Source organism: Vulpes lagopus, chromosome 2, assembly GCF_018345385.1.
Source record: "Vulpes lagopus strain Blue_001 chromosome 2, ASM1834538v1, whole genome shotgun sequence".
NCBI lineage: Eukaryota > Metazoa > Chordata > Mammalia > Carnivora > Canidae > Vulpes > Vulpes lagopus.
In genome coordinates, this window is record NC_054825.1 from 106180972 (window position 1) to 106208306 (window position 27335).

A 27335-nucleotide genomic window follows, 5' to 3' on the forward strand; every position below is an offset into this window, starting at 1 on the left:
ATAATAATTGTCTCCATATCTGTGGCTGACTCTAATCTTTGTATGGGGGTCTTATGCAGCCCTTGGGGATGGTTAAAGCTTTTGGAGAGAATGTCCTGAAAATTCATTAATATTTATTAATGCATTAAGCAGCCACTACTGTGGGTCTGACACTGGCCTGAGAGCTAGAGAGAAGACAAAGCAAGAGCTCTCTCTCGAAGACTAGTCCACGCTGTGGGGGCGTGTCCAGGAGAAACACCCAGACCTGAGCCTGGAAAGTGACTGGGTGGGGGAAGGAGGTGGGTCTTAAGGTTCTAGATAGCTCTGAAAAATTGAGCTTCCCCCGATGAGACAGCGAGAGTAAGTCGTAAACACTTTGAAACACAAGAGTGACCCAACGTATTCCATGCACCCACTTCCTGCAGATTCTCCAGACTGCTCCCTGGAGGAAATCCTTTTGGTCTGTGGGATTAAGACCCTTCACATTTTCCTCACCCATTCGGCGCTGGAGCTGATGTGCCACCCTCACAGAGCGCGGAGAAGGGTTTGCCCAGAGAACCAAGTTAACCCCTGATGAATGGAGGAGCTTTCCAAGCCACCAGGGCAGGACGCAACCGCCTGCAGGCCTTCAGCTGGCAGGATTCGCACCCACATCCTCGCCACTGGGATTTGAGCCCTGGGCTCAATGTGGGGTACTATCCTGTCACCCCCACTTTTCACTGACTCGAAAGAAGTTCAAAAAGACTTGTCTTCCCCTCCGCCCCCCAAACCAAAAACGTCAGGACAAACTACAGCCCTAGGGTTTTCGGATAAAGGCCTGAGGTGACGTCGGGCGGCTCTTGGTGCCCGGCCCCCGGACGGCCCTCCCAGCCCCCGCGCCCCGCCGTCGCGCCTGCGCACTGGCGCCCGCGGGGCCGGAGGCGGGGCAGCCCGCGGCTCCGCCCCCTGGCGCGGCCCTTCGGCTGCCAGGCAAGACTCTGCCTCACTCGCCCACAGTGCCGGGCTGCAGCAGCGCGAGGTGTTCGTGCGGCAGGATGAGTGCAGGCTCTGATCCCGTGGTCATCGTCTCGGCGGCGCGGACCCCCATAGGTAAGTGGCCGGCGGCGGCTCGGCCGCGGGGACCCCGGAGCCCCGGGGATCCCCCGGAGCCCCTCGGAACCCTGCACCTCGCGCCTCTTCGGGCCCACCAGCCTGCAGCCCCGCCCCGTCCTCGCCCGGTGAGGCCCACCGCGCGTCGCGTGCTCTGATTGGGTCTCCGGGTAGAACCACCGCGCCGCCTTGCCATGCTATTGGCTGGCGGAGGTAGGCGCTGTCTTTCGAGTCCTCTGGTTGGCCAGCTCCGGGAGGAACCATGTCTGCCCTGTGGCGGCAGGGGCGGGGTCGCGGGGTGGCCTGAGCCGGGCGGGGGTGGTGAACGGAGGATTCCTGAGACTTGCCTCCCGTGGCTTAGGGCCGTGGAGATTTCAAAGCCCTTGGGCTGTCGACCCCTTTTGTTGGGGGGAGCGTGGGCCGCCCCCATCTGCTGGCGCTGGGGAAATGGAGGGGTGGGTTTCCCGCGGGTCCGCTCGGTCGCGGGCCAGCCGCGCTGGGCGCGCATCTCATCGCCCCTGCCTGCCCTTCTGCCCTAGGCTCCTTCAATGGTGCCCTAGCCACCGTCCCTGCCCATGACCTGGGCTCATCTGTCATCAAAGAAGTCCTGAAGAGGGCCGCCGTGGCTCCCGAAGAGGTGTCGGAGGTCATATTTGGACACGTTTTGGCGGCAGGTAACTCCTCAGGGACCGCGGAGGTTTATTGGAAGCAGCTCATCATACCCCCCTTTCACACACACACACACACACACACACACCCGCCACCCAGCTCCCGAAATCTAAGTTCCTACCTCCAGAGATCTGGTCCTGCTCGCGGGGGTTCCCTCTGTTGGATTTCTTCAGGCTCCCCCGTGCCAAGCCCCTTCACAGGCATTTCCTGGTGAGCCCGGGCTAGACCACCGCCCTCCACTGTCTTTTCACTCCTTAGAACCAGGCTCAGCCTCACCCACCAGAGACTGTACACGGCCCTCCCTATGCCCCTAAAGTGCCACACGTTCAACAAACATGTATGAATTCCTCGTTTGTGCCCTGCACCGTGCTAGGTGCTGGGGCCAGGACTCCAACCACCCAGGGCTTCCCCCTGGGAAGGGAGGCCGCACTTCCTGCTCCTCACAGGGCTCTGGCTCCCTGGGTGGGGACACGTGAGTCATCAGAGCCCTCCAGCCTCACTTCTGGTTCCCACTGAGTTTAAAGACCTGCGATCACTGAAAGTTCCTGGTTAGTTATTAATAGATTCGTGCTCACTCAGTAGCATAAATTCTCATTATTCCTAGTGGTACTGGGTAATGCTCACTTACAACTGACTTCCGTCTTTACCCTGAGACCTGGCCCATTGTTTGGTGAAGTCACTTGATTGTTTTCTAGTTCCTCTTCCTGATTCTCAAATTGTCCTTACGGGCTGTAAAGTTGGAGCCTAATGTTTTCTCATGACTCTCAAGGGCTTTATTTATTTATTTTAAAGATTTTTATTTATTCATGAGAAACGCAGAAAGAGAATGAGAGAGAGACAGGCTCCATGCAGGGAGCCAGATGTGGCACTCAATCCTGGGACCCCACGACCACGCCCTGGGCCGAAGGCAGGTGCTAAACCACTTAGCCACCCAGGGATTCCCCTCTCAAGGGCTTTAAAATACACAAGTAACATCCTCAGACTGGCCACCTTCAGTCCACATCCTCCTTCCTTCCCAGACGTACCCACAATTCAGACTTACTCGGTTGCCATAGGGTGCTCCATGCTGGTTTCCCTGTTATCTCTTCCACATCTGTCCTCGATAGTACCTCTACATAATTTAATAGAAATAATAGCTGTGTTCATTGAGGGCCTAATAAGCGCTGGGCTTTTAAAACGCTGTGCTTAGTGTTTTCATTGCTTTACTGAGTCCTATCCATAACTCCACTGAATTGTATTATCTCCATTTTGCAAATGAATAAATGAGATTTTGAGAGGTCAAGTTACTTCTTTATTTTTATTTATTTATTTTTTAAGATTTTATTTATTCATGAGAAACACAGAGAGAGAGAGAGAGAGAGAGAGAGGGAGAGAGGTGCAGAGACACAGGCAGAGGGAGAAGCAGGCTCCATGCAGGGAGCCTGATGTGGGACTCGATCCTGGGTCTCCAGGATCAGGCCCTGGGCCGAAGGCAGACACTCAACTGCTGAGCCACCCAGGGATCCCCCAGGTCAAGTCACTTCTCCAGGGGCACAGTTTGACGTGCAGCTAGCATTTGAACCCTCATCTGTCCTAGTCCTTAAAGCTAGGTACCTTTCACAGTCCTGTAAAAATATTAACCAAGCACCTGCTATGCACCACTAGGGATAAGCAGTGTTCGTAAAGGGTAGAATTTATCGTTCTTGTGGAGCTCATATTCTGCTAAATGCTAGACTATATTATCTAATTATGTGTAGGACTCATTTCTTACCTTGAAGATGGGGGTTATAAATAAACACATAATATTTTTATGAAGGAGTTATTCATTTAAATGCATATGTAATTAATTGTAGCTTCAAAAACGAGCCTGAAGTGATCGTCTTTTTTATTAACTACCATGCTATGTGTTTCATTCAGAGGTATTTTGATTCTGTCTTTTTTTTTTTTTTTTTTTAAGATTTATTTATTTGAGAGAAAGTATCTGCATGAGTGGGAGGAGAGGCAGACGGAGAGGGAAAATGTTAAGCAGACTCCCCACTGAGCTTGGAGCCGGACTTGAGGTTCAGGTTCAGGACCCTGAGATCATGCATGACATGAGCCAGAATCAAGAGCCGGCCACCTAACCGACTGAGTCATCCAGGCATCTTTGATTCTTTTTTAAAAAATTTTATTTAATTTTAAGATTTTATTTATTTATTCATGAGAGACACAGAGAGAGATTGAGGCAGAGACGCAGGCAGAGGGAGAAGCAGGCTTCCTGCAGGGAGCCCAGCATGGGACTCGATTGTGGAACTCGATCCTGGGACTCCGGGATCACACCCTGGGCCGAAGGCAGGCACTCAACTGCTGAGCCACCCAGGTGTCCCAGCATCCTTGATTCTGTCTTTTTAATAATTTTTCCTATACCTGTCTTCAGTTTCAGTCTCAAGGCTACCAGTCTAATCCCAGATAAGGAACATTATGATGAAGATAATCTTTAAATTTTTGTCTGTGACCCATTTGCTAGTTTTTTGCTAACAAACTCATTGAGGAAGGATGCTAGGTATGGGTATATCCGAAATTTGCAACAGAGTGACCACTGTATAAACATTGATCCTTTGATAACAGACAGTGGGGACTGAGAACATTTGGAACTTTTAACTCCCTTCCCTTCTCTGCTACGATTATGTGCGTGGTCTATTTCTTGCTGAGAGGTCTCTGTGTTCCCTGTCAGGTTGTGGGCAGAATCCTGTTCGACAGGCCAGTATGGGTGCAGGAATCCCTTACGCCGTTCCAGCGTGGAGCTGCCAAATGGTCTGTGGGTCAGGCCTAAAAGCCGTGTGTCTTGCAGCACAGTCAATAGGGATAGGAGACTCCAGCATTGTGGTGGCAGGAGGCATGGAAAGTATGAGCAAGGTGAGGCCTCTGGAGGTAAGGCTGTCACTGACCACTCCCTAATAAACTCCCGGCCATACCATAGCAGAGTAAACTGATGCGTCTTAGAGCTGAAACCAAACAGTAAACAAATAAACAATGGATTCCACCTCCATCTCTACCTGGATAGGATACTTTTTTTTTCTAAAATGTTATCAGCATAAAAAAGCATAAAATATTTCCTGAATTAAACTTATAACATTAGTTGGTTCATCTTAAATTTCTTTCTCCTTGTGGGAAAAAGTAAAAAACAGATCTTTTCACTTACTGTCCTGCACTTGAGAAGGAGGACCCCAGGGACCAAATTTGGTTGACCCTTTTGAAAGCATTTGGAATGTGGAAAAGAGGACCAGTGAGTGGTACCTTCTTTAATAGGCTTGCCAGGTGGGATTTGTTTCACCAAGGTCCATTCCTCGAATTGGCATGGCAGTGAAAAGGAGAAAGTATAGCCCTTGCTTCCTCCAGGCAGTTGCAGGTCTGACCTGGAGGTCCCCTAGACAGAGGCTGATTCTGCTCAGTGGCCCAGGAGGAGGTAAGGTGAAGGCATCAAACAGGGTCAGCGTAACCCTGACGGGACTGTGCTAGTGTCTGTGTCGCACTTTGCAAGATGCTTTTGTACATACAGTCACAACAGCCCTTTGAAGGTAGGCGGTATCATTCCCAATTTACAGGTCAGGAAACTGAGGCCCAGAGCCAAGTTTCTGACTCCAGGTCTTTCCATTCTATTAGAGCTGTTATAGAGTTGGTAGGAGTTAAAAAGATCCCCCCACCCAGAAATCCCTTCCCATGAGTTAATTAGGCAACCTGATTATTCTCAGTATAGGCATTACATCTTTTGTTTTTTTTTAAAGATTTTATTTATTTCTTCATGAGAGAGACAGACACATAAGGAGAGGGAGAAGCATGCTCCCTGTGGGGAGCCTGATGCGAGACTCTGTCCCAGGACCCTGAGATCATGCCCTGAGCCGAAGGCAGACACTCAACCACTGAGCTATCCACACGTCCCAGCATTACATCTTTCATAAATAAATGACACATTGTTAGCATCCTTTATGCCTTTGGATGAGATTCTCATTTAACAAATAGCTAGTTGCCTCTTTGGAAAGAATAAATGAAGTTTTTAAGGAAATAGGACACAAAATGGGTTGATGTGGTGGTAAATAGAAATAGCTAGGTAGGAGAGGATCAGCTTCTCAGGAGCAGACAGGATAGAGTAGACTGCTTGCTGATTCTAGGGGTCTTCAGGCCCTAGGCCCTGGGTGGGGAAGAGGACAGGTCCCAGGGGCAACTAGGTGAAGACTGAGCAACACCAGGTAGTTTTGAGTGGGATTTTGAGGAAAGGACTAGTTACACCCAGTCCTAAGTCCATTTGTATTTCTTGTTTCCAGGCTCCTCACTTGGTTCACTTGAGGGCAGGAGTCAAGATCGGGGAAATGCCACTGGCCGACAGCATCCTCTGTGACGGGCTCACTGATGCATTCCACAACTATCACATGGGCATAACAGGTAAGGCCGACGCCACTGGAAACAGTAACGCACGAAGTTTAAAAAAGATAATGTAATTGCTAACTTTACAGATGCTTTCCTCCTGGAGGGTGGGCACCACATCCTGATGACTCTGCATCACTGCTGGTGAGGCTCAGTCCACCTGGATAAGCCGACCTGGGGAGATAGCCTGTCTCCCCAGTGTTGACTCCTTGACCATCGTGGAATGTTAGAGGCAGGTGGTGCTTCAGAGCTCTGAGTAATGTCCCATTTTACTGTTGGAAGAAACCAGGGCCCCTGAACAGAGGTTTTGTGGTCCAGGCAACATCAGAGGCAAACAGGTGCTTCTGGTGCCTTGCACTGCCTTCTTTGCCTGGCACAACCCAGTCTTTGTAGGTTGTCTGCGGTTCAGGTGTCCTGGCAGGGCAGCCAGAAGATCAAATGAGCTCCTGTCTTTCCTGCATTTAGAATGTAAAGCTTAAGAAAAAAAGGGACATTTAACTTTAGAGTTGAAGGAATAAGCCCTGAGAGGTTCCAGCCTTGTTTATTTATTTATTTATTTTTAAAAATTCTTTTTTTTTTTTTTAATGATTTCATTTATTTATCTATGAAAGACACAGACAGAGAGAGAGAGAGAGGCAGAGGCAGAGGGAGAAGCAGGCTCCATGCCGGGAGTCTGATGCGGGACTCAATCCAGGACTCCAGGATCACACCCTGAGCCGAAGGCAGGCACCAAACCACTGGGCCACCCAGGAACCCCCTCCACCCTTGTTTCAATGCATATGGTAGTGGCTCTGGGTCTAGGTGAAGGTATAATAAATCTGATGGAAGTCATATGAAAAAGTGGGGGAAAGAGCAAGATTCTAAGCAGAGGGAACAGCATGTGTCAAGGCAAAGGCGGAGAGGCATACAGGCACGGGGAGTAGTGAGAAGCTGAAGCGTCTTGGCCACCAAGAGCGAGACCAGCAGCAAGGACGGCTGGAGAGGGTGGCCAAGCCACGGGAGGCTCTGTATGCCGTGCCGGGCTCTTACTTGTCATCCTGTCCCGACTGGAGATCCTCAAAGTGTCATACTCCAGCCAACTGTTTCAACATCACCATAGGCTGTCATTGAAAATCTAGCTCCCAAGCCCCTTTCCGCAGTGTCACAGGCTGAATTGTGATCTTCCGAAGGTCATACATTGAAGCCCTAACCCCCAGAACCTCAGAATAGGACTGTATTGGTAGTTGGGGCATTTGAAGGAGTAATTAAGTTAAAACAAGGCCTTTACTGTGGCCCTTAATGCTGTCTAACTGGTGGCCTTGTAAGAAGAGGATGAAATATGGGAGATGTCAGCCCAGGACAAAGACTGTAGGCAGACACAGCGAGAAAGCGGTTGGAAGTGAGGCCTCAGGAGAAAACAGACCTGCTCAAGCCTTAATTGTGAACTTCTGTTCTCTATAATTATGGGAACATAAATTTCTGTTGCTTAAAAAAAAAAAGTCTTAGGCCATATTGTAGTAACAAGCAGCTGTTTTCAGATATTGGCCAACAATCATGTAAGACTGAGATTCTTTTTTTTCCCCTTCCCCTGCTAGGGCCTTTATTCACAAGGCCTTCCAGAACCTTCCAAATTCCCAGCACCCACAGCCCTGCCGTCCGCAGGCTCCTTTTGGGGGACTATTTGGAATAGTCCAAATTAGCAACCACCCTCTACCCTCCTTCTTTCAGGCTCCAGACAAAGGCTGTGACTCTGGGGAAGGTCCTGCATCTTTTCCACAATGATGCAGGTATCTCTAGTGGGCTGGGCCTCAGTAGGTTGGGAGGGACGGTTGCCAGGATCTACCATTTCCTACTGGCTGCTGTCCTCTTGTTGGTATTTCCTCTGCTCCTGGATGGCTTGTTCTAACAAGGGTAGATGCATTCTTTCCACACAAGTCAATACCTGGGCTGTTCCCCACGGAGCCTCTGTCTGATGCCTATCAGATCTTCATTCCTCTCAGCCTTGGGAAATCTTCCCTTCTAGAATAATATGGAGGAACATGTTGTTCTTCCCTTTCAGGTGCTTGAGACCCTGACACGGTACAAGGGGACAAGGTACAGGGAGTCCACCTGGGCTTTAGAATGGCTCCATCCCTAGGGTCACTCCAGATTGAATTATGTCACAGAGCCATAGCCTGCTGAATGTTCTCAGTGTGCCCCTTTCAGGGTCTTGGCCCCGGGAAATAAGAGACCCAAGTTTGGGCAGCATCCGAAATGGTGGAGAGGGATGCTTGAAGATTCCTATCAGGGCACTGGGGCCTCGGGTTCCCTCCTCCTACCCTGCACGATCCTATGGCAAGGGAGGGGCAGTTAGCAGAGGGCCTTGCTTCCCCCTCAAGGCAATTTCTTGCCCTTCTTCTGGGGTCCCCTCTCTGGGGGCTGTTCTAGGCATCCCCTGGATAAGAGAGGGGGGACTCTCCCATACAAGTACCGTCTCTACCTCAAATGTAGTCAGTCACAAGACAGAGAGTCTGCTTTTTTTTTTTTTTTTAAGTAAGGGGCTTAAACTCTTGACCCTGAGATCAGGACCTGAGCTGAGGTCAGGAGTCAGATGTGGAACTGACTAAGCTACCCAGACACCCCAAGATTCTTGGAAGAAGGGGAAAATCCCACCCTCACTGACTTTCTACCTGGGGGGATGGTGTCTATTGAGCTGGGGGTGCAGAGGTCAGAGTTTGAAGCTGCTGAGATGCCTGGAGTTTGTGGGGCAGAGTATTGGAGAGAAGGGAGCTAGAAAAGGAGCTCCGGAAATCTCCATAAGTGTTCCCTCAACTCTTGGGTCAGATAATCAGCTATGCATGTGCAGGACCACACCCTACAAGGTCTAGTAGAAATAGCTGCTGGGGAGCTGTGACTTGATTACTTGGAAACAGGAGTGTTCTGATCATTCAGAGTAGAAACTTTACTGAACCCGCTGGACACTCCATTGACATCTCAGAAAGGCCACTGTTTAGGGCCAGGGCCACTGTAGCCCCACAGTAAGGACTACTCTAGACCCAAACTAATAAGCTTAAAAAATAAGCTTCAAAAGGATCTAGAAGATCTGCCAGTATGTTAATGGGAATGAAACTCAGTGTACTTGCTAAAGATAATAAAATCCAGATGTTCAATAATATAGCAAATGTAATGTCCAGCATGCAATAAGAAATTTCTAGACACTCACAGAAATAGGAAAATGTAGCCTATAACCAGGAGAAAAAATGGTCAGTAGAATCTGATCCTCAATGGCAGATAATTGGAATCAGGAAACAAAGATTTTAAAGGTGCTACTTTACCTGTGTTTAAGGATAAAGGAGGGGATGCCCAGACGCCTGAGTGGCTCAGCGGTTGAGCGTCTGCCTTGGGCTCAGGGCGTGATCCTGGGATCTGAGATTGAGTCCCACAACAGGCTCCTTGCAGGGAGCCTGCTTCTCCCTCTGCCTGTGTCTCTGCCTCTCTCTCTGTGTGTCTCTCATAAATAAATAAATAAAATCTTTAAAAAAAAAAGATATAAAGGAAAACATGGGGAGAATCTCAGTAGTAAAAGGGGAAATACACACAAGTACCAGATGAAAATTAGAACTGCAAAGCCCACGATCTGAGATGGGAACCCCACTGGATAGCCCTCATGGATAACTGGAGACAGAAGACAGGCTTGGTTGATTTATAGTAGCAGATACGACCTGAAGAACACAGAGAAAAAAGATGGAAGAAAAAATGAACAGAGCCTCAATGACCTGGTCCAGAGCAAAATAAACTGGACTGACATGCGTGGAATAGGAGTCTTGGAAGAAAGAGAAAGGAGGCAGAAAAAAATATTGAAGAAATAATTGCAGAAAATGTCCAGATTTTGTGAAAAACACAATTCATTTACCAAGAAAGATAAAAGTTGCTCTCTGGCAAACTTAATAAAGCTACTGAAAAAGAAAAGATAAAAAAAATATGGAAATCAACCAGAGAAAAACTATTACCTTATGGGCATGGGAACAACAATATGAATGCTGGATAACTCATCAGAAACAGTGGAAGCTGCTGGACTAAAGTGATGGAAGAAAGTCGTCCACCCAGAATTCTGCAACAAGTGAAAATAGCCTTCAAGAATTGAGAGTGAAATAAAGACCTTTCTTAGGTGAGGAAAAATGAATTTATTGCCAACACCCCTCCTCTCAGAAATGCTGAAGGACATTCTAGAAACTAGAGGGAATTTTAAAAAATATTTTATTTATTTATTCATGAGAGAGAGAGAGAGAGAGGCAGAGATCCAGGCAGAGGGAGAAGCAGGCTCCATGCGGGGAGCCTGATGTGGGACTCGATCCTGGGTCTCCAGGATCCCGCTCCAGGCTGAAGGTGGCACTAAACCGCTGAGCCACTCAGGCTGCCTGAAACCAGAGGGAATTGAAAGCAGATGGAAATTCAGATCTACAGGAATGAATGAGGAGCACCACAAATTGTAACTCTGCTGGTAAATGTAAAAGAGTTCTTTTTTTTCCTGTTAGTTTTTTTTTTCTATTGAAAGCAAAAAGTTTAACACTGTATCGTAAGGTTTACAACATATGCTATTGTGTGAGAACTAGGATGGAAGAAAGTGGACATATACTGTCTCAACGTTCTTAAATTTAACACAGAGCACTACAGTATTACTCGAAGTAAACAGGTTAAGGACGCATAATGTAATACCTAGATTGTCACTAAAGACTGTGCAAAGACTTATGGCCGCAGGGTGGTCCCATCATAACTGTAGCAGACTTTCTCTTAGGAATTGACAAGGTGATGCTAACATTTATATGGAAACACAGAGGACCTAGAATAGCCAAACAAAGGAAAAATAGGACTTACATTATCCAATTCAAACACTGAGTATAAAGCTGTGGTAACCAAGATGGTGTGGTTGTGGCATAAGGACAGGTAGGTGGGCCAGCGGAATGGAGTAGAGTTCAGAAATGGATGTAGACTTGTGCTGATTTTCAACGAAGGTACCAGTGTAATGAGATGAGGGAAGGGAAACCTTTTCCAGTGAGTGGTTCTGGAACAAGTTACTCATGTGGGAAAGATGACCCTCAACTCCTACCTCATACCATAATTACACACATGGAAAAGATGACCCTCAATTCCTACCTTACACCATAGTTACACACGTGGAAATGATGACCCTCAACTCCTATCTCACACCATAGTTACCCATATGGAAAAGAGAACCCTCAACTTTTACACCACCATAGTTACGTGGGAAAGATGACCTTCAACTCCTACCTCATACTAAACAGATACTCACTTGTGATGAATCATGTACCTAAAATTAAAACTAAAGAGGTCGACGTAGAGTAGCTTCTGAACCAAGGAGTAATAAGTAAAGACGGTACTGAGAAGGCAATAACCTCAGAAGAAAAACTAGATAAATTAGATTTCTAAAAATGAAAACTTATGGGCAGCCCCAGTGGCGCAGTGGTTTAGCGCCGCCTGCAGCCTAGGGCATGATCCTGGAGACCCTGGATCGAGTCCCACATCGGGCTCTCTGCATGGTGCCTGCTTCTCCCTCTGCCTGTGTCTTTGTCTCTCTCTCTCTCTGTGTCTCTATGAATAAAAAAAAAAGAAAAGAAAACTTATCATCAAAGGCACTATTAAGAAAATAAGCCACAAGAAAGAAGAAAGAAAGAAAGAAAGAAAGAAAGAAAGAAAGAAAGAAAGAAAGAAAGAAAGAAAAAGAAAATAAGCCACCAACTGGGAGAAAATATTCATGATACATATAAGAATTTCTATAATAAGAATAAAAAAGACAACCCAATTGAAAAATGATCTGAAGATCCTGCACGTATTTCACAAAGGAAGATATATGAATGGCCAATAAGCACAAAAATGGGGCTCATCGTCACTTCAGGAAATGTAAATTAAAACCACAGTAAGATACTACTCTACACCTACCAGAATGATTAAGATTAAAATAATTGATATCACCAAATATTGGCAAGGATGTGGAGCAACTAGAATTCCTCCTACATTGGAGGCATAAAGTGGTACAATGTACTTTGGAAAAGATTGGGCAATTTCTCTACCAAAGTCACGTGAAGACATGATCACTAAAAGCTTTGCACAAGCAAGTTCACAGTAGCTTTATTCATAAGAGTCAAGATGTAGAAATGGTTGAGGTATCCACCAACAGGAGAATACACAATAAAAAAGTTGTACCATGGAATACCACTCAGCAAGAAAAAAGGAACAAACCGTAATCAATTTAACAATATGGGTAAATATGGGGTGCCTGGGTGGCCCAGTCAGTTAAGTGTCTGCCTTCAGCTCAGGTCGTGATCTCAGGATCTTGGGATCAAGTCGCACATCATTGGGCTCCCTGCTCAGTGGAGAGTCTGCTTTTCCCTCTGCCATTACTCCTCTTGTGATCTCTCTCATTGCATCTCCCTCCCAAATAAATTAAATCTTTAAAAAAGAACCAATATGGGTAAATATGATAAACAGAATACTGAGCAAAAGACATTGAGTTGCATTTCTAATTTATGGTGAAAGAAATCAGAACATTATTTGCTTCAAAGAGGGCGAGATGGGGAAGGGGCATGTGAGAACTTTCTGGGGTGATGGAAATACTACATATATGGGATATGTGGTTGCATGCATTTGTCAGAACTCCTTGAATTATACACTTAATATTTTTGTATTTCACTCTGTATAAGTTTTACCTCAAAAAAGAAAAGAATTGTAAACAAATATTGAGCTCTAGTTATTAGGTTTGCTTTTCCCAGTGATGTGGGCCAGCATGTTCTGAAACTATCTTGTATAAATTCTAGATCTGAGCAAAGGAGTGGATATATTGAGGATAGTGGGAACCAGACTTCTCACAATTATAGAAGGGAGTTCAAGTATGGCAAAGGGAAGTGTGTACCAATGGCGTTAGATTGCACCCAGAGACATCAGTATGAATGCAAGGTATCCCGCGAGTGTGTATACAAATTGCAAATTGTATGTGTAAGTTCCTAGTGAACAGGCACAGAAACAGTGACATGCCAGTAATAGTGAGCAGTCCTGACACCCCGATCTTTCTTTCTAAATACGTTCTCTTGGCAGCCTGGGTGGCTCAGCGGTTTAGCGCCGACTTCCGCCCAGGGCATGATCCTGGAGACCCGGGATCGAGTCCCACATCGGGCTCCATGTGTGGAGCCTGCTTCTCCCTCTGCCTCTCTCTCCCTCTCCTTCTTTGTCTCTCATGAATAAATAAATAAAATCTTAAAAAAAAAAAAAAACCTTCTCCATTAAAGAGAACTAAGGTTCCTTTGAGAAGTGGCTCATTCCAGGGTAGGGCAAAGTGCTACAAAAATCAGGCTCTTCCCTGGCACTGCCTGTGGATGGGGCAGCCACCTCCCGCTCGACATCACAGCCACTCTCAGACCTCTGGTAAAGCCCAAGATCATTAGAAAGAGGGCCAGGAAGTTCACCCAGGACCAGTCAGACCAATGTGTCAAATTTAAGCACGGCTGGCAGGAACCCAGAGGCACTGACAGGAGGGTGCACAGAAGATTCAGCGACTAGAACTTGATGCCCAGCACTGGTTATGGGAGTAGCAAGATGACAAAGCCCATGCTGTCCAGTGGCTTCCAGAAGTTCCTAGTCAGGGAGCTTGAAGTGCTACTGATGTGCAACACATCTCCTGCATGGAGACGGCTCATAGTGTCTCCTCAAGGACCGCCAAGCCACCGTGGCAGGAGCAGCCCTGCTGGCCATCAGAGTTACCAATCCCAATGCCAGGCTGCATAGCAAAGAGAATGAACAGCTTATGTGCATATCATATTTGTGTTAATAAATCCATAAAACTATAAGAAAAAGTGCTTAGAGCACATGGGGACACAGGAGCCAACTTAAAGGACTCCAACTGCCCAAATCTTGAACAATTTGAACATCACAATAAAAATGACAATAATGGGTTATAGAACTTACTAAATGAAGTGAAAATATTTGAGTCCATACTGATGTCAGTACGATAAATGGAGAGAGGGAAAAGCCCTGTATAGTAGATGCCAGTTACTATATTCCAAGGAAGGTTGGAGTTGGAAAATCATGAATGCTGATGAGTAGCAGGGGAAATAGGAAAAAGGCATTTCATCATGTCAAAAATACTCCCCGTAACTTCCTGATCAAATATAAATTATAAATGGAAAAGTAGTAACTTTATGGTGTAGAGATGCTTTCACCAAGTGATCAGAGTTCACACACCTGAGATAAACTAATAACACAGATATCATGATAAGATTCACTGAGATCATGTCAGTAGAATACCTGCTTTTCTGCAAAATCTTAATCTAATCTTGAGCAATCTCGAGCCTAAATTGGAGACATTTGATAAAAGAACTGGCCCCTGCTCTTCAAAAATATTGAGGTTAAGAAACACAAAGATAGTGTGAGGAAGTGTTCTCAATAAAAAGACACTAAAGAGATGGACGGTGAGGTGCAGGGCATGATCCTGGGCTGAACATACAAATTAGCCACAAAGGACATCACTGGGACAGGAGGTGGGTGAAACTTGTATATGGACCAAAAATTAGATAACAGGATTGTACCAGTTTCCTAATTTTGATAACTGTGCATATGTAAGAGAATGGCTGTCTGGGAGATATATACAGAGAAATTAAAATTTAGGGAATAAAGAGGCATGATTGTAACTTTTCTCAGATGGTTCAGAGAGAGAATGATAAAGTAAATGGGGCAAAAATATAAACTGTTGGCAAATCTGCATAAAGGAAATTTCTGAAAATTTAGTTACCTAGGAAGGAAGCAGAGAAGGAAAGTGACTTCTTAAGAGTCACTGCAGGATTCCCAAATCCATCACCAGGGGGAGGCCAGATGGCCACAGACCAAGGTCTCCTCCCATCCGTGAGGGCTTGTCTTGGGCAAGCGGTGCTTGCTTACAGGGGCAGAACTTGAGCTACCAAAAGCCAGTTTCTGAAAATATCTTTTGCTTTATCATTATTATTTTCTTTCACAGCTGAAAACGTAGCCAAAAAATGGCAAGTGAGTAGAGAAGATCAGGACAAGTGTGCAGTTCTGTCCCAAAACAGGACGGAGAGTGCACAGAAAGCTGGCTACTTTGACAAAGAGATTGTACCGGTTTTTGTATCTTCTAGAAAAGGTGAGTCTGTAGATCGTAATAGTTTGAATATCTGCATGCCTATTTATAGGTAGGAGTAATACTTCAAAGAATAATATAGAGGAAAGTTTGTACATTGTATCTTAGTTATGTCTTTCAGGTTGCAAAGAAAAGCTTCATGAAAAGCTTCATCTTGGATACCTCTGAAAATGGGGGGTGGAGGGGGCGTGTTTATGGGGTGTGGAAGGGTGAAGAACATGGGATGCTATGTCAGCACTGGGCACTCCTGGTTCCAGTGTACACATGGCTCTGGAGATACAGCAGGTTTTGTCTAAGAAACTGGAGCGTTGGCTCAAGGTTGTCAGGAGGCCACAGCTGACTTGCCCCTCCAGGCTGAATCTCCTCAGAAATGAATATCCATTCCTTCCTGTTTTTGTATACATTTCCTATTTCTTGAGGGTCTTTTGGGGTCCTTTGCTGTTATCTAATATGGATGCTGTCACTGATACCTGTTGTTACTGATAACTGACGATGCATATGTCCAGCCCTTATGAATCTGGCAGTTGTAATCAGCCAAGCCCCACACCCTAGCAACCTTTCACACAAAGACTTGCTTTCCTCAGAAAGGACTGTGGATGTGGAAAACACTCAAAGTGTCTGAGGACAGGGCTTATAGGATGTTTGAATATGCAGCTTTTTAGTGTGTACTTTACCGTTGGAATCAAAGTATTTCTAAATTAACCTTCTTTCCAAATATGAACCCTCACGCATTGTGTCTGAGGACTCCACCATTCTAGCACAGACTGCCGTCGCTGTACTAATCTTGGGTAATTGATTCTCCTGTTAGGTCTTACTGAAGTGAAAACAGATGAGTTTCCTCGCCATGGGAGCAACATAGAAGCTGTATCTAAGTTAAAGCCTTACTTTCTTACGGATGGAACAGGAACAGTCACCCCAGCTAATGCTTCAGGTTAGAATTCCCAAGGGCGGTTGGGGGAAATAGTCTTCTGCTAGGTCTACTAAATCAATGCCTTTTTCATTATTTATGTAAAAATTATGCTAAAACCTTCATTTGGAGGGAAAATGTAGTTTCTACTTCATCATTACTTAGCATTGTCTTATTTTCGGCTTAACCTATATACGAAAGAAGGGATTGGGCTTCCCCACATCCAACTAGACATACGGATGAAAAATCAAAATAGGGAACCGTGGAGTTTCATCTTCTGCCTCGATGCTTTTCTTTTTTTTTTTTTTTTTTTTTTTTAAATTTTTATTTATTTATGATAGTCACAGAGAGAGAGAGAGAGAGAGGCAGAGACATAGGCAGAGGGAGAAGCAGGCTCCATGCACCGGGAGCCTGATGTGGGATTCGATCCCGGGTCTCCAGGATCGCGCCCTGGGCCAAAGGCAGGCGCCAAACCGCTGCGCCACCCAGGGATCCCTCGATGCTTTTCCAAAACCAGAAACTCCTCATACCTTCTGTGAGAGCACAAGGCTATTTCTTCCATTTCTTTTTATCACTCTTCCCTTCCCCTAGTATTTTAATCTTTCTACTTTCCTTGGTTAGAATGTTCTGTGGTCAATTATGTCCTATTACCTAACTTACATAACATTTCTAATTACACTGTAAAAGAGGAATTAGGGCAAACGATTTTGCCAAGATGTATTAAGAATAATTGAACATGTAATAAGAGAAAGTAGACACAGGTTAGAGCTCAAGTTAACGAGCATTTAAAAAATGAAGATGTTCCTATTGCTTACAGGAATAAATGATGGTGCTGCTGCTGTGGTTCTTATGAAGAAGTCAGAGGCTGCTAATCGAGGGCTCACACCATTAGCACAGATAGTTTCCTGGTCACAAGTAGGTGTGGAACCTTCCATCATGGGGACAGGACCAATTCCAGCAATAAAGCAAGCTGTGAGTTTAATTCTGAATATTAGTACCTATTCTTTGCTCTGTAGAATGAACCTCTTTGGACCAGGCCAATACCGTGTAATTCCCTTTTCAGTTCTGCGTTCTTACACCTTGGCTCAGATCCTCTCTACTCCAAAATAACCAAGGTTGAGGCTGGCTTTTTTATTCCTGTCACATTTCACCTGCTTTCCCTTTTGTGAGTCTTCCCATTAGCTTTCAATGAACTTATTCAGTAGTTTTATCTCTAGTCTACTTCTCTGCCACAAAGAACAGCCAAGAACATTTATCATGTACTTTTCAGGGGAACTGATAAATCACCTAGATCGTCTCACCTACATGTACGTTACGGCTTCAGAACTTTTTTTGGAACCCAGATGTTTTATCCTTAACATTTTAGAATTGGTATAGCCAAGGCAAAATGTGGTATCACCAGACTCATGTAAAAACCTGTGAGATCCTCAAGTATCTAGAATAGATTTCATCTGAGTTTTTAGGACTCTAATCCATTAATCTTTCCTTTAGGTTGCAAAAGCAGGCTGGTCCCTGGAGGATGTGGATATATTTGAGATCAACGAAGCCTTTGCAGCCCTCTCTGTTGCAATAACTAAAGAACTTGGATTAAACCCAGAGAAGGTAAACCTGAGCAAGCAGTCCTGAGGACAGCTTGCAATGCAAATCTGATTATAAATAGCAAAACCCAGGTACAGGCCATACTATTAGAGGCAGACACTGGGAAGTTCCTTCTGGGATTCAGGAGTTATTCTGTTTCCTAAGGCAAAACCCCTGGACTGTTTTTTTTACTTTTGACATAAACAGAGCATTTTGACTAAACTAGTAAGGTAGGGTGGGTGTCTCAGTTCCTAAGCAGTTAAAATCAAAGTAGAATTTGAAAGGATAGTTCCTGGTGGAACATTAGAAAGGGAAGGATAATTCAGGATTTTTACCTGATGTCCACAAAATAAATGATATATACATCTTTTCCCTCTTAGGTCAACATTCAAGGAGGGGCTATAGCCTTGGGCCATCCTCTTGGAGCATCTGGCTGTCGGATTCTTGTTACCCTGTTACACACAATGGAGCGAAAGGGTGGACACCGTGGTGTTGCTGCCCTGTGCATAGGGGGTGGGATGGGCATAGCAATGTGTGTTCAGAGAGGATGAATTGCTTAACAATTACCTGTGTTGGAACTCAACTGGAACCTAAACTCTTTTTAAGCTAATATGGTACTAAGTTACAGTGTATGAAACCACAGGACCAAAAGGATGGAAACTTATCTTTCATAAGAACCCAAGGCTTGACAGCTTGTTATTTTTAATGTGTAATACTAGAGGAACAAGAGAATTGCATCCAACATTGTTATAAATAAAAGAAAGCACATCAGTCATCAAGGGCTCCCGAGTGAACGGCATCTTCATAACCTCCATGTTTGTCATCTTTGCTCTCTGGGTGTAATTTGATGAGATCATCAATTCGAAGAATGGTAATTGCAGCTTCTGTTGCAAACTTCAAACTCTTCACTTTCACTATGGTTGGTTCAAACACCCCTGCTTGCTTGTTGTCTCGAGGTTTACCATTGATCAAATCAAGACCAATCCTGCAATTTAGGAAAAAAACTAAGTGGCTTCTTAGATAACATATACCTATTCCATGCCAGCTCTTTGAATCCAGCCACTCCACTCAAATGTGAATCCTGGGAAACCTTGGGACCTTACAGTAGAGCCTTTAAGACTATAGTAGTTAGTAGTACTGAAAAGAATTATAGAAAGATTATTAGATGATCCCAAAGATGTTTCTAAACATCACTGAAAGAGACTGCTTAAGAAGATTCAGATCACCCCAAAATAATTCCCTCTCTGCCTCTGTGAGATATCTGTGTAGGTGCAGGGACTACCCAGAGAAGCAGGGAGGCTGAGACCAGAAGTGCTAACTAACACATGCTAACATAAGGTAAGCACTAGCCATCACCTTTCTTAAATTTAAATTTAAAACAAAGCTAAACTACCACATAGGATACACAGATGACAGTGAAAAAGACAAGGCAACTATAAGCTTACCATTTTAGATTTTTGCGTTCTGGGTTAACTTGAGCCTCATTATGGAAAGCTCTTAACTTTGCCACCAGATCTGTGGAGTCTTGAGCAGCGTTAACTGCCAGTGTATTAGGAATAACAAGGAGAGATCTTGCAAATTCCGCAATAGCAAGCTGTTCCCGAGACCCCTGAGAACAAACAATGAACGGTCTTCACAAAGCAGCACTGGTCTCAGACAAGGTAGACTAACCAAATGCTAAAGATGGGGTCCCATGCCCTTCTTGAAAAACAAAGAAACCACATTTCTATATATTCTTACCATGCTGGTTGCATAGTTCTCAAGGTATATGGAAAGGGCTGCTTCTACAGCACCCCCACCTGGGACCACGGATTTGGACTCCAAAACTCTCTTCACCACGCAGAGAGCATCATGTAAAGAGCGCTCCATCTCGTCACACATGAAATCATTTGCCCCACGTAAGATAATTGATGCAGACGTACGAGCCTTAGTGCTATTTAAAATAAAGTAGAATTCTTATGTCAATATTTTTATAACGTTAGTCTACATAGAAATTCACTGCAAGCACCTTGAGTCCTGCTCACATGGTTCACTCAGAGCAGCAGTGTCTGGGCAGTGCAGACGAGATGAAATGGTTACTCCATCTCTATCTACCATGGCCTAACATTGTTCTCTCCCATGCGTATAACTGCTCCTATCACTGAAAGACTAGAGCAGCAAATCAATGGGAAGGTGATCTATTTCTACTCATTAATAAAATCTGTACAGCTTTGTAATTTAGAAAGCAGCTTACTTTTTGATCAAGATCAGTTCATCATCACAAATTCTCTCCTGTACCACCTCTTCTGCTTGTCCCAACATGGAAGCTTCAAAAGTTTCTTCTCCTTCCAAATTGGCCAGGGTTGACAGAACAGTTGCTGTTAAGATAATGACAAACACCTATAAACACTGTTTTCCCATGAATGTTTTCATATCCTGACTTAGATTTAGAAACATTTGATAAAAGCAATGTATGGATACAATCGAAGGTTTACAGTTAAGCATGAGACAAACCACTGAGTCCTTTTATCCTAACGTGAAACTATGTCATTTTGATGTAAAAAAATTCAGTAAGTTAAAAAACTTTCCCAGTAACATGAAAAATGGCTCTATCTGTAGCACAAAGCATTGGGAGAATAATAAAAAACTTATGTTTTTGAAGCTGCTTAGTGAGGACATTCCAATGTAAAGACACACACTCATGTAAATGGTACAGTGACACACCACAACCAGGAGCCAGCAGAGGCCCTACCTCCAGAAGCTTTAGCGATGCGTTTAAGGTCCCTTTTTAAAACTCTTCTAACTGCCATGGCGCCTGTCTCCACAAAATACTTCAAACACATGTCGTCAATTCCACCAGTGGTTAGAATAACGTTGGCACCAGTTGCCAGGATCTTCTGGATCCGCTCCTTGGTGATATCAGATTCTCTACAGAGATGAAGTATTTGGGTAGTAACCCAAAGTTATCTTCTGTGTCGTTAATCTAGTTCTGACTTCCATTAAGTACTTTCCACAAAATAATTGCACATTAAATTATATCAAACATTCTTTCCCTTCTGTGACCAAAATTTAAATTGATTTACAGAAAAAGCCAAGAAATTTAAAATTACTACTTAGGTTCCCCCCCCCCCCCCATCCCAATGGGAGTTCCTAACCAAGAACTGAGGTTAGTCTAAGTCCTACAAACACATAAAAACTGCTTAAGGGCTGGGAAGATCAAGTACAGGAACTCATGGTAAAGTAGGATTTAGATTAAAGGAGAAAAATAAGCCTGAGAAATTGATTACTTAAAAAAAGAAGTAAAAAATTAATCAGACCAAACAAGCAGAGAGTAGGCCATAGGCAGAGAGAACATTACTGAAGCAACCGGGGGAAGAGTTTGGTAAGTCCTAGTTCTGGGTGTTGCTGGACCACAGCGAAAAAAGATATTTAAGAAATTAAAAAAAACCTACTGCAGAGCAATGAAAAACCTACATAAAGCTCTGGACTTGGAAGTTATGAGGATGAAGTGGCTTCTGTGGGGAAAACAGTCTGGGAGGGGACAAGAGTGAACCCAGGTGACCAGCGTGGCTTCCTCTACAACAGTCTGGGCAAGAGAATGAAAAGTAGATGAAGCTGAGATTTAATTTGAAGATAAATAGAAAAGAGGTATAACTATAAAGAGGCATTAAAGATATTTCCTAGTTTTCTCTGAAGATCCTCATCACTAAAATAGCACAAGTCGATTTATGGGTACCACCTGAAGTTCAGTTTTATTAAGATTTTATTTATTTATTCATGAGAGACAGAAAGAGAAAGAGAGGCAGAGACACAGGCAGAGGGAGAAGCAGACTCCATGCAGGGAGCCTGATGTGGGACTTGATCCCGGGTCTCCAGGATCACATCCTGGGCTGAAAGTGGCACTAAACCACTGAGCCACCCAGGCTGCCCTCAAGTTCAGTTTTAAATATTGATTTTGAGATGCATAAGGCGTATTCACAGGTGTCTGGAGTGAAAAGAAACAGAACTGGAAGTGTCCAGCACTGAGATATTATCTGATGTCCTAGGAGTGAGGAGGAGTTACTCTGGCATACAGATATAGATGGGGCTGTATCACAAAGCCCATCCCCGCCTCTTCCAAGTGTTTCAACAGCTTGATAAAGGACAAGCGAAGGTTGTTAAGTGTCTAGTGAATTTTACACTAGGGACCACTAGTGCCCTTTGCAAATGGTCCCTCCAGTGAAGAACAGAGATGAAAAGGAAATAAGAAAATACCAGGAAACTGATTTTGTGAAATTAAAACAAAAACCCAGGACACATCCAGCTGTGAAGAGATGGGGAAAAGACGGAGTAACTGGAGCAGGAGGCTTTTATTTCTGGGTAAGAGAGCTACAAAGTGGCTGCAAGTGGAATCTAGAAAAGGAATGAGGAACAGAATTAGTAATTGAAGATGCAGTTTGATAATACTCTACAGAGACTGACCTTTGGTGGAAGAAAGGACACTTTGTTTACTGGGATGAAAAAAAGCACACATGCAGATCCAAAAGGAAAAAGCATGCCTGACTCCTGGCAAAGATTTCTTATAGGTTTGGTTATTACTGTTTTTTACATCCACATTTAAAAAAATCCAGTTGCATCATCATCATCCTCTGCTACCTGGCAACTGGTTTACTTGCTGTTTTCTAGAAAGTATAATGTGCTTTTTTAAAAGAAGATTTTATCGTATTTCTTTGAGAGCGCGCAACCATGAGAGGGGGCGGTGGCAGAGGCACAGGCCGACTTCCTGCTGAGCAGAGTCCATGAACTCCCTTTTAGAACCAAGACCATGCCATTACGAACCTCAGGCCAAACCTCAGGCCACGTCAGACAAGTCAGACGCTTAACCCACTGAGCCACCCCAGTGCCCCGCTCCTTTTGGGTGTACTTCTTTACTGTTCCCTGCTCTAACAAGCATAATTTATAAACACCTTTCCAAAAGTCAAAAATAATCTCTAAACATACCTCTGCCTAATCTGGTCGAGTTTCTCAGGGTCTGTAATAACCACCTGTACACCAAGCTTCATTTTTGTTTTCTGCAGGCTGAAGTCAAGGCAAGCAATTTTTGCATTAACTATCCTCTTGGGCATGCCTATAATTGAACACATTGAATACCTTTATAAGAACTGTAACAATGTCACATCTTATAAAATACACCTATTCTTAAGCACAAAAGTAGCAAAAGATATTAAATTATCTTTGAAGACAAAAACTTATATTTTTATTATATTTAACTCTACAAACAAATTTTTAGGGCCATTGCCACACGTACTTTAACTTGCATTGCACTTCTAAGTTTTATGTACTAAGTTACACAAGGGAAACCGAAAACCTGGATATACGATTTCCTTTACTCTGGGCTTTACTGAAGAAAAGTAGGTGCAAGTCTTGGATAGCCCACCTGAAAGATGTATGAAGTAAGTAGTCCACAAAAAGCAAATTTTCACTTTTAGTACTAAATCCTAAGCCTTACCTTGGGATCCCACCACACAGTTGAGTGCATAGCCACTGATAAGCAAACTCTCTGTCTGACTTCTCCCATGGGCTTTCAGAATGTTAACAGAATTGACTGGATAGCGAGGCTGGCCTCTTATGTCTGTATACTTAACCGCAAGTACAGCATCTACTACCATATTGGCAAAGAAATCACCATTTCTAAGACAAGGGTTAAGGGGAACATGGAGAGACATGGAATGGACAACAGGTGCACACAAAAATCAAGAGTAATCCAAGGCACTTCCTTTTAGCAATTCATCAAAGAAACAAGCATTAATAATAAAACTCCATCAAAATGCAGGAGTTTTTATCACTACTTGTAATTCATAGTACTATTACACGCTTTATTATCATCTCTCCCCCTAGAAAATCAAGGAAGGGAGCAAACAATTTTAATACAGTATCACTCGGCACAAAAACTAACCAAGATTTTATCACAAGGATACATTCCAATGATTTTGGAAGACATCGATGTCTTAGCAGCATTGATTAGGCAATCTCTTCCAAGTTCATCTGTGTTAATAATCAGATTTTCACTGATGTATCGCACTGCCTCCCTGTTTGAAGTGTGTGGGAGAAAACATCTGTAAATGCACTACTCAAACTTTGTTTTACCAAAGTGTCAAAATATCTTAGGCACCAATTTTCTGTTTGGCCATTTCATATAGGAGGAGGACACAAATAAATCCTCCCTCTTCAGATCATGGCAATTTTAATCTATCCCATAAGCATAGCCACCAAAATCTATTATTGGGAGAAAATGTGGTAGTCAAATGGGAAAAAAGATGCTAGCCTTATTCTTACTCCAGATATTATTACTAAAGTAGCACTTTTTCAAAATAAAATTTAGTCATTAACATTTAAAGAACATAGACTATTTACAACTATAACATCACATAATGTAAAATTTCCTCTGAATGCAAACAATCTTACTTGCAAGCAAGTCGATAGCCACTAATAACTGATGTGGGATGAATTTTCTGTTTGACTAGTTCATCTGCATTTTTAAGAAGTTCTGCTGCAATAATAACCTGTTGAGAAAATATTCACTGCTTTTAGTCTGACAATAAGTGCAACACATATGTAAAAACAGCACTAAAATGACTACCTACAATTAATCAGAGTGCCAATGATGGTGAATATCTGGTTATTGGGAACCTGAAACAAAAAAGTCTACTACTCCTATAATCTTTATTACTTTAAATTTTTACTTGGTTTACTTTTTTACTTTAAAAATCATTCTTCTGGGGACTGCTGGGTGGCTCAGCGGTTTAGCGCCGCCTTCAGCCCAGGGCATGATCCTGGAGACCAGAAATCGAGTCCCACATTGGGCTCCCCACGTGGAGCCTGCTTCTCCCTCTGCCTATGTCTCTGCCTCTGTCTCTCATGAATAAATAAATAAATAAATAAAGTCTTTAAAAAAAATCATTCTTCTAAGGACATTAAAGAATCAAAAATTAAGTGCCTCTTCTAGGGAAATTAAAATAACTTTATTTTAAAAATCATATTACTGTAAACAAGTTACTTAAAAAAACTATATTCATGATTTCAGAAAAGGTAGATTCCATTCTTTCATGGTTTGAAGTTCAATGTACAAATATAAACATTTTCCCTGCAAATCACTGCCTGTTTTTTTTTTTTTTTTTTAACAGCAAATTATTTGTTCCTTATCATTCTGAACTTAGGAGATTGCCTATCAGGATTTAATATAAAAACACCTAAAAAAAAAAAAGCCCAGTAACATTTCTCCCCTAACTTAAGAGTTTAGGAACTTCTAAGTTTCAGGTAGTAAGGAGAAAACAAAACAAAACAAAATTTTTAAAGTAGGCTCCACACTCAATATAGAGTCCAATGTGGGGCTTGAACTCACAACCCTGAGATCAAGATCTGAGCCTGAGATCAAGAGTTGGATGATTAACTGACTGAGCTACCCAGACACCCTGGAAACAGAACATAAAACAAACAAAAGCCCTGTATGTGATGTATAAATATTGCTGTAGCTGAAAAACTCACAAAACATGTGAAAACTCACATTTAAAATGACTGTACTATATTACCTCTTAAGCTTCTCTCCTTTAAATCCTACAAACTAGCAGTAAATATTGATTTTAAATTCTGTTTCTAAATCACTATCCCAACTTAAATTTTCTCCCTCTAAAGTATGTACCTCATCTGAGGTACCTCATCTGACTGAGAAACAAACGACTTACTTCTGGCTTCACTTTGTCAAGGTTCAGTTTTAGGAAAACAACTAATCTAGGGGCTCCTGGGTGGCTCATTGGTTGAGTGTCATCCTTTGGCTCAGGGCCTGATCCCGGGTCCTGGGATAGAGTCCCACACAGAGCTCCCTATGAGGAGCCTGCTTCTCTCTCTGTCTTCTCATAAATGAATAAATAAAATCTTAAAAAAAAAAAAAAAAAAAAAAGGAAAACAACTAATCTACAGCGATCTAGCAGGTGACAAACTACCTACCACTGAGGTAGTTCCATCTCCCACTTCTTTGTCTTGCAGATCTGCCAGCTCACAAAGAACTTTAGCTGCAGGATGTTCCACCTCCAGTAACTTCAGGATGGTGGCACCATCGTTAGTAATGGTTACATCCTACGGAATTTGCAGGGAAGAAAAAAAGACAACACAATCAACTACAAACACAGGACCTCCTCTAAATGAACACAAGCCCACTAGCCCCTTTACTACACCTTCCAGTATCAGCATTGTGATAAAAACAATTCATGGCGCTAAACATTTAAGCACTGTTATTTTTTGTTAAAGTCACAAACACAACATGTAGGTGTACTTACACCAATATCATCAACCAACATTTTATCCAAGCCGACTGGACCAAGAGAGCTTTTTACAATATTGGCAATAGAAGCCGCAGCCATGACTGCAGAAAAAAGAAAAAAAAATTTTTTTTAATCCACTGCTCCAAATGACGGCCATTTCATTTCGGCCTAAAGAAAGTGACAGCCACAGCCTTTGCATTTTCCAAATACACAAATCAATCCGAAATACTTAAAAGGGTAAGATGGGCAGGCATCCATGACTTCAAAGAGAACACGCTTGCAAAAGAGGCTTAACTGCAGCAAACGTGTGAATCCGTATCGTTTGCCAGGATGAACTCGTCCTAAGCACCACTTACGCGAACGTTCAACCGAAATTTCGCCTGTCAACCGTACGGTAAGAACCTGTCAGCGATGCGTGGAAAGAACTGGGTCTGGACGCGGGGCACCGGCGGCTACTACCGCAGGCTCTAACCAGCAGGTTCTACAACGGGCAAGACATCCGGGTCGCGGCCATTCGCTCATCAGGACAACGAGCAGTTAAAGTTAAAGCTCGTCTTTTTCTGGGTAATGGCCCTAAAACGAGGCCCAAACATGGAGTTAGGCCCTCCTGCAGGTTAGAATCGGAGGCGCAGGGCGCCCGGCCCAAAGGGGACTCGAGGCGTGACGGCACGTGTCACTGCAGGGCTGGGCGGCCCAGGGCCCGGGGATCCGCTGCCGGCCACGATCGGCAGGGCTGTGCCTCCAAACGTGCGGGGCTCTCCGCAACGCCTTGCGGGCGGCGAGAGGGCGCTGCCGCCCCGCCTCGCCCCGCCCCGGGGAGCCCCGCGCGGCCGCATCCCGGACCCTCCAGGAGAGAAGGGGCGCGGTGGCGGCCCGAGCCGAGCGGGCTGGGGGCTGGGGGCTGGGGGCGGGGGCCGGGCCCGCCCCGCCGTGGGGAGCCCCGCGAGGCGCATCCCGGACCCCCCAGGAGGGAAGGGGCGCGGTGGCGGCCCGAGCCGAGCGGGCTGGGGGCGGGGGCCCGCACCGCCGTGGGCCCGCCCGGCACAGGCCTCGTTCGCGCTTACCGTTCTGGGAGCGGATCGCCTCCCCGGTGCTGCGGTCTCCGAACACGGACAAAGGCCCCTCCATCTTGGCGGCGGGGTGCACGTCGAGGCTCACGCTCACCGCGGGCAACCAGCGTCTGGATCCCTAGGCCCGGCGGCGGCCACAGCAACGCGGCGGCGGCGGCTACGGCGTGGAACGGGGCCGAGCGAGGCCGCGGGGGCTGCTGGGAACACCGCTCCCCTGGCCGGGCCGCGGGGCAGGGCGGGAAGGAAAGAAGGGGGCGGGGGGAGCG

At 44.6% G+C, this 27335-nt stretch overlaps 2 protein-coding genes and 2 non-coding genes across 4 annotated transcripts; 1 reads left to right on the forward strand and 3 right to left on the reverse strand.

The window, feature by feature from the left end:
• Nucleotides 1–914: 914 nt before the first annotated feature.
• On the forward strand, nt 915–18498 carry ACAT2 (acetyl-CoA acetyltransferase 2). The gene is made up of 9 exons (XM_041742752.1): nt 915–1068; nt 1608–1742; nt 4430–4611; nt 6018–6135; nt 15098–15241; nt 16047–16169; nt 16963–17117; nt 17637–17747; nt 18104–18498. The coding sequence occupies exons 1-9, from the start codon at nt 1014–1016 to the stop codon at nt 18272–18274; spliced, it is 1194 nt and encodes a 397-aa protein (XP_041598686.1). The 5' UTR covers nt 915–1013; the 3' UTR covers nt 18275–18498.
• TCP1 (t-complex 1) lies at nt 18409–27297 on the reverse strand. The gene is made up of 12 exons (XM_041742749.1): nt 27064–27297; nt 26015–26100; nt 25686–25814; nt 24147–24244; nt 23660–23770; nt 23191–23372; nt 22683–22809; nt 20455–20630; nt 19957–20080; nt 19464–19656; nt 19169–19332; nt 18409–18708 (listed from the first exon to the last, which is right to left on the reverse strand). Exons 1-12 carry the CDS (start codon nt 27125–27127, stop codon nt 18492–18494), a joined length of 1671 nt encoding a protein of 556 aa, XP_041598683.1. The 5' UTR covers nt 27128–27297; the 3' UTR covers nt 18409–18491.
• On the reverse strand, nt 19766–19895 carry LOC121486005. The gene has a single exon (XR_005986490.1). It is a non-coding gene; the product is annotated as a small nucleolar RNA SNORA20 (small nucleolar RNA).
• LOC121486008 lies at nt 23855–23994 on the reverse strand. The gene has a single exon (XR_005986493.1). It is a non-coding gene; the product is annotated as a small nucleolar RNA SNORA29 (small nucleolar RNA).
• Nucleotides 27298–27335: the final 38 nt, after the last annotated feature.

Excerpts from the sequence above, each read along its gene's own strand:
- ACAT2 (XM_041742752.1), top strand. The coding sequence starts at position 1,014 with ATGAGTGCAGGCTCTGATCCCGTGGTCATCGTCTCGGCGGCGCGGACC. Across the intron at positions 1,743-4,429 it reads TGGACACGTTTTGGCGGCAG|GTTGTGGGCAGAATCCTGTT; the intron begins GTAACTCCTCAG and ends GTTCCCTGTCAG. Across the intron at positions 4,612-6,017 it reads GCATGGAAAGTATGAGCAAG|GCTCCTCACTTGGTTCACTT; the intron begins GTGAGGCCTCTG and ends TCTTGTTTCCAG.
- TCP1 (XM_041742749.1), bottom strand. The coding sequence starts at position 27,127 with ATGGAGGGGCCTTTGTCCGTGTTCGGAGACCGCAGCACCGGGGAGGCG. Across the intron at positions 24,245-25,685 it reads GAGATGGAACTACCTCAGTG|GTTATTATTGCAGCAGAACT; the intron begins GTAGGTAGTTTG and ends TTTTCTCAACAG. Across the intron at positions 23,373-23,659 it reads TCTTCCAAAATCATTGGAAT|AAATGGTGATTTCTTTGCCA; the intron begins GTATCCTTGTGA and ends CCCTTGTCTTAG.